We start from the raw sequence: 12,007 nt of genomic DNA, 5'->3' as shown, positions 1-12,007 counted from the left end.
ATGCTTGTAACTTGAAGTTTGAAAGGAAGCTTTCGGCAGGATCATCTTATCTGCAATTATAGTAAAAAATCTTTGCAAGATTCCTGGATTTATCAATCTTTTCCAAAATTTGATTTTCTTTCAATTTATATCTTTTAAAGGGACACTCATAAATTCACAACTGTTGGAATTCTTTTATTTACAAAACAGCAAAATCTTACAAAATCGTCTCAGTGAGTGAGTGAGTGAGTGAGTGAGTGAGTGAGTGAGTGAGTGAGTGAGTGAGTGAGTGAGTGAGTGAGTGACTCAGTCAGTCAGTCAGTCAGCAACTCAGTCAGTGACTCAGTCAGTCAGTCAGTCAGCCAGTGACTCAGTGAGTGAGTGAGTGAGATAGTCAGTCAGCCAGTGACTCGGTCAGTCAGTCAGTCAGTCAGTCAGTCAGTCAGTCAGTCAGTCAGTCAGTCAGTCAGTCAGTCAGTCAGTCAGTCAGTCAGCCAGTGACTTAATCAGTCAATCAGTCAGTGAGTGAGTGAGTAAGTGAGTGAGATAGTCAGTCAGTCAGTCAGTCAGTGACTAAATGTTTGTACCTGATGTTGGCTGTACACTGTCCAAGGACAGCTGGTAGCTCAAGGCTACAGATGAAGTTGCAAGCCCCATCCCTGCAACCATCACGTTCACATCGTAGCTGCCCGCAACATTCTCCGCAAGAACACAGCTGAGTACAGTGTCCGAAGACGAACTCAACGGGCAAGGAGAATCACCGACAGTGACAGAAACATCTGCAGAGGAACTTCTTCTTCTCCTTCTTGAGACACCACCAAACCCGGACCCACTGATGGTCAGTGTATCCCCACCGGTAGCCTCGGATGGGGAGATACTATTGACAACAGGAGTGTGGTCTGCTGCATAGGTGAAGTCTTGTGCGGGGTACATCTGTCCATTGGAGCTTACAGACAACTGAACGGTGTGGTCGCCATCTTGGGTCGCTGGGAGAAAATGGAGAAACATGATGGTGACTACATGATTGCATTTTGTAACATTACATGTCATCATCTGTGTTCTACCACTGAAGTCACTGAAATGTCCTTGGCAAACTCTGAGTCTTTGTGATACAACATACAGTACCAATGTACAGCAACTGCAAAATGTCTATAGATTGTATGGCCATAATGCTTGTGTTGAATACAATCCTCACATAGATCAATGTATATCTAGCAATGAACATATTTTAGACAGAGACAACCTGTCCTTGGTGCTGAACACCTTCCAAAAGAACATAAACATACTTTCCAAGCAACAGTATGACCCCATTTTTACAAAGTAAGTTGTGTACTTCCATTTCTCTGTCTACTACTACATCAAAATGCAGGGTACTGAAAGCACAGTGTTCAATATGACCTGTCCTTGGTGCTGAACACCTTCCATAAATACTTGAACACACCTCCCAAGCAACAGTCTGACCCTGATAATTACAAAGTGAGTTGTACATTAATTTTCCATTTTCCTCTCTGAATCTATGTTCAAATGCAATGTATTAAAAGCACAGCCTATGCAGCACAACTTTTCTCTAGTTCAATTCATAATCACCAGAAATCGTAGGTTGGGTTTTTCACAACATTTAACTTAAGAATTAGATCTTCAAACCTACAAATGTAGGTGTAACAAGTCAAGTGCATTATACTCAGTAAAATCCAAATGCATGCACTGAAAAAGCAGTTGTACCAGCTAAGCAATAGAGGTACAGGTAATAGACACAATTTACCTGCAGGAGTAACACACGAGAAGCTGGTCCTTGTGATATCACCGTCGATCGTACACTCGCTTCCATCTCCCAAGGTGACGGACATGTCCTCTCCAAATCCATTCCCAGTGAATGTGACAACTGTACCTCCTGTGACAGATAAAATGACACAGTGTGTAATATCTCATCTAAGCTGGCGTGTTACGCCGAACGGCGGTTATACCGGCTATATAGATACAGATGTGATATGACTGTACTATATGATCTCCTGAGGTGGTTTCAATTCAACCTGGTAAAACCCTTATTTAACCTGGTTTATTTGCGTTCATATTGGGCAAAGATAGCCGGCTAAATTAACCGTTTAAATCTTTGAATTAATTCAAACGGCTATGATAGGCTTAATATGAACGGGGTCTTAGATATCCTTAGTTTGTCCTTTGGCAATAGAGATCATGTTCGTTTAACGCATATGCCATGGACCTAATACATCTGGACCTACACCTAAATCTCTGGCCCCGAACCTGAAAGTAATTTTGCTTGTTTGTTTGTTCGCACAAATAGAAAAACAGAGGCAAGTGAATATACAAAATATAACAATAGTGCAGGAGGAGGGGGAAACCCGGGAGGCTTTTCTTAGCCCTCCTCCTATAAACTAACTAATGATAATAACGAAACACAACCATAAAGAAAACCATAGATATAACCAATTTCTAATACACTTCAATAGAAGCAAATAATGGAACACATTACATAAAAACATCAATAAGTATACAACAAATCAATAATCACATGTTAAGAAATGATACAAAATGAAAATCAGACTAACGGCAAATTGAGATTAAAAAGTTGGAGGGGTCGGATAGCAAATGGTTTTTAAGGTTATGCATCCCAAGTTCCCAACATACAAACCTGCCATGCTGCCGGAAGGTGGCGAGAAACTGTCGATCTGTGCCTGACTGGCCACGGTGAGGGAGGATGTAGCACTGCCGAGTGCGTTTACCACGCTCACGGCGTTACTGCCAACAGCGAGGGCCCCCGCCGTGCAGGTGATGGAGCCGTCCGTCATGGCGGTGACGTCGCAAGGCGTGTCTCCGATCTCCACGGCGACAGCGTCCACGTCTGTTCCAAAGAGCGCTCCAGTAAGGGTGAAGACGTTAGAGGCTCCAGATGCGGTGTCCGGCTGGATACTTACTAGTCTTGGTGTTGAAGAATCCTTTTTAAGAAAGAACAGGGAAAAAATAAATTAAGAATTAAGGTAAAGCTGATGACTGCTGTAACAATCAAATTGATAATAAATTGTTTTTTTTTGTTTTTTTTTAGAGCTCAGTGGGCCGTAGGGGGCCATTCATCTACTCACTGAACTAATTGTTACTGTAGCAGCATCTCTTCACCCTAGGTCAGAAACATCAATGCTCAAGACAAGCAACAACCCATTAGGAGAAGCAGGGGTTACGAAGGCTGCTCGGGAAAATCCATACTCCATTTAGGCCTTAATGTTTTGATCCAATCACATCGGAGCATGCCCCTACTTGTTTTGAAAGATGTGGTGGGTTCTCTTACATGTACGTGCTCAAGGTGTGACTCTTCTGAAACACATAGTTGTGTGACTTAATATTGATTTTGATCAGCACATGCAATTCAGTCCCCGCTACGGTACCTGCCTTCCAACTTCCTACTCTTACCCTGTGGCTGAACTGACAGTCCCCGTCACAGACTGCCCTGAGGGAGCCGCCCTGTGTCACCACCACATCCCTGGTCAGAGCAGACGCCGCCTGAGTCGTGCAGATGATCTTGTTGTACGACACGGACTGGACATCACAACCGGACGACCCGATCATGACCGCGGTGCCATCTGTCCCCGCGGTGAACCCTGACCCGGAAATCGCGACGGTCGTTCCTCCCTCCGTAGAGCCCTGCTGCGGAGACAACGACGTGACGGCCGGCAGGAGAGCGAACTTGCCTCCAGCAGCCATCAGGGCTTCCCCGCGGTTCTTGACATCCAGCGAGACGGGAAGGGCTGTGCCCACGGGCATGTCGTTACCGGTGGCAACCCGACACGTGAGCGTGTCGGCCGACGCAGTCTCCACCTCACACTGGTGTTCTCCGATGAGAACCTCGTTCTCACAAGCCTGGGTACTGAAGCCCGTCCCCTGGAGGGTCAGGACGGTCCCGGCAGTGCCCTGGGAGTTGCTGACTGAGCTGACTTCTGACGTCATGCAGTCGAGGAAGCTGAAACTAAAGACAGCGCCTTCAGGTGCTGCAGGTGGGTCTCCGGAGCAGTCGAACAGGGAGCCTGTTCCACCTGGGCATGATCCTGGAAAGGTAAAAAAATCCGTCACAGTTTTTAATGAAAACCCAAGCAATATTAGGAACACTTATACATGTAGCTTCTGGTCATAACTGAAGAATTCAATATGTTTGAGGTGTTTTCTCCTTCAACAAAGGACAATAAATGTTCTGTAACAAAGTTACTGTAATTTCAAACACAAAAAATTGAACTTACCCAAATTTTGTACAAAAAATGACTCCTTCCAACACACTCAGATGAACTTTCAAGTGATGACAGTAAATTTAAGTTATTGGAAAATCAGTGCGTAGTCTAGATTTCAGACTTTTAAAGGTTGATTATTAGGCCAGGATCAAAACTTAGACAATCACCAATGTCCAAAATCAGGAATGCTTACCACTGGATCTCCGCTTACGCGATGCATCATTTGGGCGTTGTTCTGCCTCCCATCCGTGCACTTTCAGCGACAAGGCCTCGGTGACATCTGTTCTATCCACAACATCCACCCTTCCAAGCATCTTGATATCACAATGCAGATCAACACATCCACTGGTGTAGAAGAAGGAACCCTTTTCCTTAAAGGTGTACGAGAAGGCACCTGAAAAAGGAGCACACACACACGTGTTAATCTTCAGTTTTCGGAACCATGTCCATCTGGACTACTGCAGTCTGTTATAGTATGTAGCAGCTGCAAGAATGCAACAAGAAAACTTGTCCAGAGTCGATTTTGGATTGTGTAAACATAAATCTAGGGTACTCAAGTGCCCTTTTCTCGGACTCGACTTGATCAAGTCAGACTCAAGTCACATAGACTTGTGTGTAAATGCACAGTCTTCTCCCGGTGAGTTATGCATTGTGTAAACTGAGCCATAGCCTACAACCTCCTTTATCATTATTATTGTTATTATTGGGTGGGCCAACTACTCTCTCTTTGCAGCCAGGGGCTGAATTGCGAGGAGCTCACATTTGGCGGGGCTAGATCGCAAGGGTCTGTACTGACTGCCATTCGGCGCGCAGGTGACCTCAATACGACAATTGCCCCTTGTGCGGCCAAAGGACTGTAGGGTTTGGGAGGAAACAAAGGGAGCAAAGCTTTCAATCTCACCTGAACTTGTCTGTTCCCCACTGCTGAAGCCAGCAAGAACCTCCCCAGTTGAATCAGTTGTTTGATGGACGCCATATTTGGTGTCAGATCCACTTGCTGTCCAGCCCCAGACTGCTGTATCGCCAACTGCTACTGTGAGTGTAGCAGGGTCCCAAGCAAAGCCAGTTCCAAACTCTGCAAAATCAACAAAAAATCCTTGATTACTATACATGTAATTCTTGAAACTTAAGGGGTGGTTTCATTTTTGCCGTTTTAACATTTACATCTCCAGTGCAACACTGCGACTAATACATTTCCAATATATTACTACTGTAATACTGCATTGTTTCAACTGTAAATTCTAATTACTAATTGAATTTACAGTCAAGGATATGAAACATCACATCTTGATGCTAAGAACAATTGCTGAGATAAAGAAAAGGCATAATATATATTATGTGGTTTTAGTACATGTATCATTGTTCTCATGGAACATCAACATGATATGATTTTAGAAGCAAAAAATGAAATGTCTGTTAAGCAAGTTTGCTTTTCAGGACTGGTGTTTCAAAATTGATTCTTTGAGCAAATTTTACAAATTTCAATTACAGACAGATACATTCTTAATACCCCCTCCCTCCCCCAACCATCCCTCATGGTCTTCCCCTTAGGCCATGTTGATTTGATTATAATGGATGACATCCTCTGGGAACCCCAAAGCTGATGCGAGCGTGCAAATAAAAAAAAGTTTTCAAAACAAAACGTTGAATTCATTATGGAATCTACGTGGTCTGGAAGGTTGAACAAATGACTAAACACGGAGAGAATGGTGTACTAAATAAAAGATTCTCCATTTTTAGTCTTTCAAATCTTCCTCTTTGATTCTAGACATTAGTATTCATTTTCCGAAAAATATTTTTGCAAATTACAGCATATATTTGCTCAGTTTGTTAGCTGCTTTGCACGGTCTACAGTATGTTAGAAAACCTTTTTTTGTATATCATGAAATGGAGGAAAATTGCGTGCGGATGTCATCCATATGATCAAATCAGCATGGCCCTACCTGGATGTGAGCCATCGTTGTTGACAGTATGGGTTGCTGCAGTGCTTTCTGTCCTGCATGTTATCTCATCAGCAGAACTGGTCAGAACCTAGGGAAAAAAAGTTTAAAAGTTAAAATCCTCCCGCACCATTAAGGTGTATAGGGCAGTGCCCATCTCCGTTTCGTAGCCCTAAGGCGACACTGTGGTGCAAACACTGTAGTGGAGTGTGTTTAACTTCCATACTATTTCAGAAGTATGTACCATTTTTATAAAGTCTTTGGTATGACTCAAAGCCCCTCTTATCAAGACGTGTCCTACACGGGCGCGAATTCGGGCCTTCTGGCTCCTCATAATTTGAACCAGATGTGGTGACGAAGCCACCACAGGGACACCCCACGAACTTAGGGAAACAAGTAGTTTAAAACCGGTCAGCACCTTTTCAAAACCAGTGGTTTGAATTTCTTATCATAACTCAAAAAATTACATTCTGTATATCTTACTGTATACTAATATGTTTGCCAATTGATAACTTATTTGATACTAAGATTATACTTTTCAACTTCAACTTCTTTATCCCAATTTTGCCCAAAGTCAGGAAAATCCTATATTCTAAAAACAAAATCTTTTTCCTATTACAATTTGGAATTAACCCATGGAGGATGTGGGTATGCTTAATAAACATTTCCTGCAATCTCGGTTACAAAGCTCCATTTTTGAAAAATTATTCCTTACAATACGTTATGTATATCCTTGATATGCGTCTTTTATTCTTTGTTTTCTCAAACAGCCCGGCCGGGCCCCGGCTTTGAAATGTGACCGAAGCATTACAAAGCTCCATCAAGATACTGTAAGTGCATTTAAGTTCATGTGGTTTTTATTTCACAGTAGGGAGAAGATGGAGTATTCGCAGTGATTTTAAGTTCGTGTTTGAAACAATAGTAGTGCTACAGTCATAGGTGGGCCAAAATTTTGCGAAGGTTTTAAGTTTGTGTTGACCTCGAGAACCGGGAACATAAAACCACCGCGAACATTTCTCTATTATGATTTACATGCACAGTATTTGAGATAGGGAGTAAATGGGGTCTTACTCACCTCACAGTCAGTGTCACCAAACTTGACCTTGACATCTGCGGTATCCTCACTGAACCCTTCTCCCGAAATGGTCACCTCGGTACCCCCAAATAGCGAGCCCATGGATGGATCCATTCCGGTCACCTTCAAGTTCACATTGACTTGGGGAAGTTTAAACCTGGAATACAGGAAGATGTTATTTTTCAAATCTTCTTCTTTTCCTGAGATTTTTATATGTAGCTGCAACAGTTACAAATACAATACTTCATTGCCCTCAAATGATGATGAAAAATAAAACATTTGCAGTAATCTCGACCAAAGTTTACACTTACTCATCTGTTTACACTTCAGTTTGGAACTTATTATAACCCTCCTGCCGTCATTCAAATAATTGTGTAAAGGATAAGATGATCAAAGGTCAGTAGCTGCTGTGACCTATGCACCGACTGTCTTTGAACAACAGTTCTCATAATTCTGCAGAATTCAGACTCGCAACCAAAATCTTACATGGAGCCTCTTTAGTGTCAATACCTTCCATTAGCAGCCCTCTTCCTTGTATTGTCCTCTACCATTGCATAGCCACTGCCAGGCACAAACAGGAGGATGTCACACTCTCCAGGACTGAGGGGGGGCAGGGTGGCCGTCACGCTGCCAGTCTCTGTAACACTGGCTGTCAGGGGCAACAATTTGTGAAGTGGAAGGTTAAACAATGCTAACATACAGTTCAAACTCTACTACTGGATAAATTACGGATATTATTTCCGGACGTTTCGAGTGACATCCATCATTGACTTCTTCAGCGTCACTAAGATGAACTGAGCAGAACTAACCGGTACTTATTTACAATGACTAGAAATGAACTTGTAAATAAGTACTGGTTAGTTCTGCTTTTGGAGAGAACTAGAAGTAAGACAAAGTTATCAACATGCAGATAACACTGTAAATGCATTGAAGTTTTCCGGGGTCTAATTTCATGGTGAGAAGAAAATGAGTCAGGTTTGCGGCCGCGGTGGTTTTTAGTTTGCGTTTGACACAAGGCGCCATGTGGGCAGAAGATAGAAGGATAATTTTCAAGGTGGTTTTAAGTTCCCAGACAATGATCGGTTACAGCTAAAACTTCGAACATCAAATTGCCACAAACTTACGTGCCTTTACAATCCTCAGGAACTGAGATAGAGTAAAAAGGCGTGATCATGAGACTAAACTTAGAGCTGCATTTCTTACCTTCAACTTTCACCGTTTCACTGTCACAATCCAGTGTGAGTTCCGGTGAATCTCCAAAACCCGTGCCTTCCAGTGTCAACGTCTCTCCTCCTGAACATTAAGGGCATTATTGTCATGACTGTTCTAGATATTCATAACAGGTGAAACTATAAATGCGGAAAACTGTGATTATAATGGTATAGTTTGACAGGGAAAGTTGATTTTCTAGAATATGTCAAAGCGCATTATTACAATGACGTAGGTAACATCAGTAGGTCAGTTTTGCAGGATTCTGCATTTGAGTTCAGAATTCTTCAAATCACATGCAGGATCTGCAGAATTCTGCATCCAAATCCAGAATTCTGCATCCAAATCCAGAATTCTGCATCCAAATCCAGAATTCTGCATCCAAATCCAGAATTCTGAAAAAAACAACACATTATATGCAGAATTCAGTACTCAAATGCAGAATTCTGCACTCAAATGCCTCTTCCTCCACACCATCGCCTCACTTAGTTGCTCAGCTCCCTCACAATGCTTATCCTTGCAAGTTTTTTTCTAGACAAACCCCTGATATCATTATGATCTAGTGCTGCGTACCTAAACGTAACATCAGCTACAGGTACCGAGGTTTAGGGACAGGTCCTGTTCCTGTACCTGTGCCTGAACAATTTGAAAAAATTAACATGTGTTCTTCTGAACTTCTTCAATAATCGATGTCAGTATCTTTATTCAAAGGACATAAGTACGTTTCCTACCACCAAACTCCCTCGGCCTTGCTGTCAAAACATCCCGCCTGCCTGAATGATCTGTTGCATATTAGTTACGCTGTTCCAATGTGTCACTTTGGTAACGTTTGGTGTTGCATGATAACATGAGATCATTCAAATAAGCACATACTTGGTGTGAATTTATATCGGTACAGTACCGGTACTTCATGATCCAGTATTTTCGACCTGTACCTAATCAGTTTTTACGGTACAGTACCGGTACGCAGTACTACTTTGATCACTTCCTACCTGCCACTGTGATCTCTTCAGGAGAGTAGGTTGCAATGATCGGACTCAGAGCCTCGTCGTAAGTGAACTGGTCGGAGCTAGTCAGCACGTCTGACCCACTCACCGTGACGTCCACAGCACCTGCAGATGACTACAGATCACAAACACACGTTTATTTATTTATCCCGTGATTTTGGCAGCCATGTTTCTTCTCGTGATCCAAATAACCTATCCACGAGGTTCCACGAGCGGTCCTTCCTCACCGCACGCCTTTCTCCCTTTCTACCTGTACCTACACGGACTACAAGAATGCGGTGTGCATCTACAGCAGCGTACTCAAGGCTCCCAGGACCCCCACTCCACGTCGATGCAACTCGACTTTCCGGTCTGACCTGGAGTTCGCGGCAGCGCCCTGCAGCGAGATCGTCACCAGCCTGGGATTGCACATACACCCGTAACTTTTGACTCTCTTCATTATAGTAGATTAGATCAGTTTAGAGTAGTTTAGCAAAGCCAGATTGACAGTGCATAAGACATTTCAAGTGAGCCGTTACATTAGGCCATGTTGATTCTATTATAAGGATGACATCCGCGCGCGCATCAATTTTCATACAGTTCAAACCAAAAAAAAAGTTTTCTATCATAGGGTAAATCATGCAAAGCAGCTGTAAACCTACACCACTCAAGAGATAGAAAAAATCTGCTGCAGTACCAAGGTCACATACCAGGGGGCCCAACATCGACCTTGAATTTTGGCTTCACAACACCCGCCCACATACCAAATATCATCGTAATCCGTACAGAGGTTCTTGAGTTATGCTGCTTACAGTAATCCGGAAACACACACACACACGGGCACACACTCAGACACACCCAAAACTATATCTCCATTTTTCATGGAGATGATGAGTAAATATATGCGGTAAATTGCAAAAAGATATTTCGGAAGACGGATACTAATGTCTAGAATACCAAACTCAAACCAAAATTGAAGAATCCATTCTTTTGTTTACCATTCTCTGTGTGTTAAGTTATGTTTTCAACCTGACCATGTAGATTTCATAATGAAGGCAACTTTTTTTGTTTGAAAACTTTATTTTCATTTGCACGCTCGCATCAGTTTTGGGGTTCTTGGATGATGTCATCCACATAATCAAATCAACATAGCAATAGCGGTTCACACCCCTGGCCAGTTCCTCCGCGGCAGGGGTCTATAATGGTAGCACAGTGCATGGCAAAAAAAGTGAGGAAAAGGCTTTGAGGGTCTAGGTTTGACATCACATTCGCAAAATGACCTTAAGACAAAAGAAGTCAAACCCAGCATGTCTAGATATAGTGTCACATGTACAATGTATGTTTTTTTCCTACATCTTCACAAATTGATTATGTACTTGCAATCAGCCCATGGGCATGAACTAATGCAATTAAATAAAACTTTCTTTATAAACAATGACATGGCTTAAGAGCGTAGCAGAGAAGCAGTACTCAAGTCAGAAGCTCTGAAGAAGGTGTCTGACAAAACTGACACCGAAACATCAGCAGGTGAGATTTACTGGTTGTGTAAAAAGGATCCCCAATATCCTAGAACCAAAACAATTGCTTTCTCACCCCAAATGGGACCATACAGACGATCTCGGTGTCGGAACGGGATACAACGGGACAATCGTTTTCACCAACTTTGGGGTTGTCATCATCCGCAAAGCCATTTCCTGAGATAGTCAGCGGGACACCACCTGATGGGAGAATTGCAAGAATGTCAAATGAGCTCAAGAAACTACAGGAAAAAAAAGCTTTCTAACACAGATACACAATGTCATACACGTACAACACACACACACACACACAGATAGACACACACACAGTCGCACAAAGTGAACACACAGTCATACACAGATTCAATAGTCATACACATACACACTCAGCAGTCACACACAGACACACACATAGCCAACAGACACAACACACACACACACACACACACACACGGCCAACAGACACACACACACACACACACACACACACACACACACACACACACACACACACGGCATTGTAATAATAATAGCTGATTCACCTCCAAGCCCACTGGTTGTTGGGCTGATGCTGGTGATGTCACCCAGGTAGGCGAAGGACACGTCTCCAGAAGCCTTCCCGTTAGGGTTGGCACCTGGGTCGTCTCCGCGAGGCAACACCTTTACTTTCACTCGCTGACTTCCCTGTCCGCCACTTCCAGCTGGAACCAGAATGAAACTTGGATCACCACAATCCTGACAGAAAGTTTTTAACCCTTGTCCTGCGGGAAACCTATATGTAGGCTCTATACATTTATACAGAGGCTGTATGAGGGTCATGTTTATGTATGGTTTGGGGGTATTTTTCAGCTGAACGCATCACACCGCAGCAAAACGCACTGGAGGTAACAATGCCACCGCAGCGCAGAAAAAGTCAAGGGAAAACGACCTGATTAAGAAATCAAATTTAATTGAATAAATTGCATACAAAACGTCGGTAGGACGAGGGTTAATTTAAGACTCTGCCATAGGTCTAAGCAAGTATTACTGACACTAAAAGTTCAACTTTATAATCTATGCACAGTGCTAG

At 42.9% G+C, this 12,007-nt stretch overlaps 1 protein-coding gene across 1 annotated transcript in view; it reads right to left on the bottom strand.

Annotated features, from left to right (window-relative positions):
* The window catches only part of LOC136448665 (fibrocystin-L-like), a 78,665-nt gene that overhangs the window by 39,747 nt on the left and 26,911 nt on the right, over window positions 1-12,007 (bottom strand). Inside the window, exons 28-40 of the mRNA XM_066448305.1 lie at window positions 11,481-11,639; window positions 11,015-11,139; window positions 9,428-9,557; window positions 8,430-8,519; window positions 7,737-7,875; window positions 7,227-7,383; window positions 6,155-6,242; window positions 5,113-5,286; window positions 4,405-4,605; window positions 3,403-4,034; window positions 2,630-2,933; window positions 1,742-1,870; window positions 567-965 (exon numbers count right to left, since the gene is read on the bottom strand). Coding sequence (XP_066304402.1) covers window positions 567-965; window positions 1,742-1,870; window positions 2,630-2,933; window positions 3,403-4,034; window positions 4,405-4,605; window positions 5,113-5,286; window positions 6,155-6,242; window positions 7,227-7,383; window positions 7,737-7,875; window positions 8,430-8,519; window positions 9,428-9,557; window positions 11,015-11,139; window positions 11,481-11,639 — 2,727 coding nt within the window. The remainder of the gene's footprint in view (window positions 1-566; window positions 966-1,741; window positions 1,871-2,629; window positions 2,934-3,402; window positions 4,035-4,404; window positions 4,606-5,112; window positions 5,287-6,154; window positions 6,243-7,226; window positions 7,384-7,736; window positions 7,876-8,429; window positions 8,520-9,427; window positions 9,558-11,014; window positions 11,140-11,480; window positions 11,640-12,007) is intronic.

The sequence above is a fragment of the Branchiostoma lanceolatum genome, chromosome 14 (genome assembly GCF_035083965.1).
Source record: "Branchiostoma lanceolatum isolate klBraLanc5 chromosome 14, klBraLanc5.hap2, whole genome shotgun sequence".
In the NCBI taxonomy this organism is placed as follows: domain Eukaryota; kingdom Metazoa; phylum Chordata; class Leptocardii; order Amphioxiformes; family Branchiostomatidae; genus Branchiostoma; species Branchiostoma lanceolatum.
Note: the sequence above shows the minus strand (reverse complement) of the source record. Positions and strands in the feature narration are given on the sequence as shown.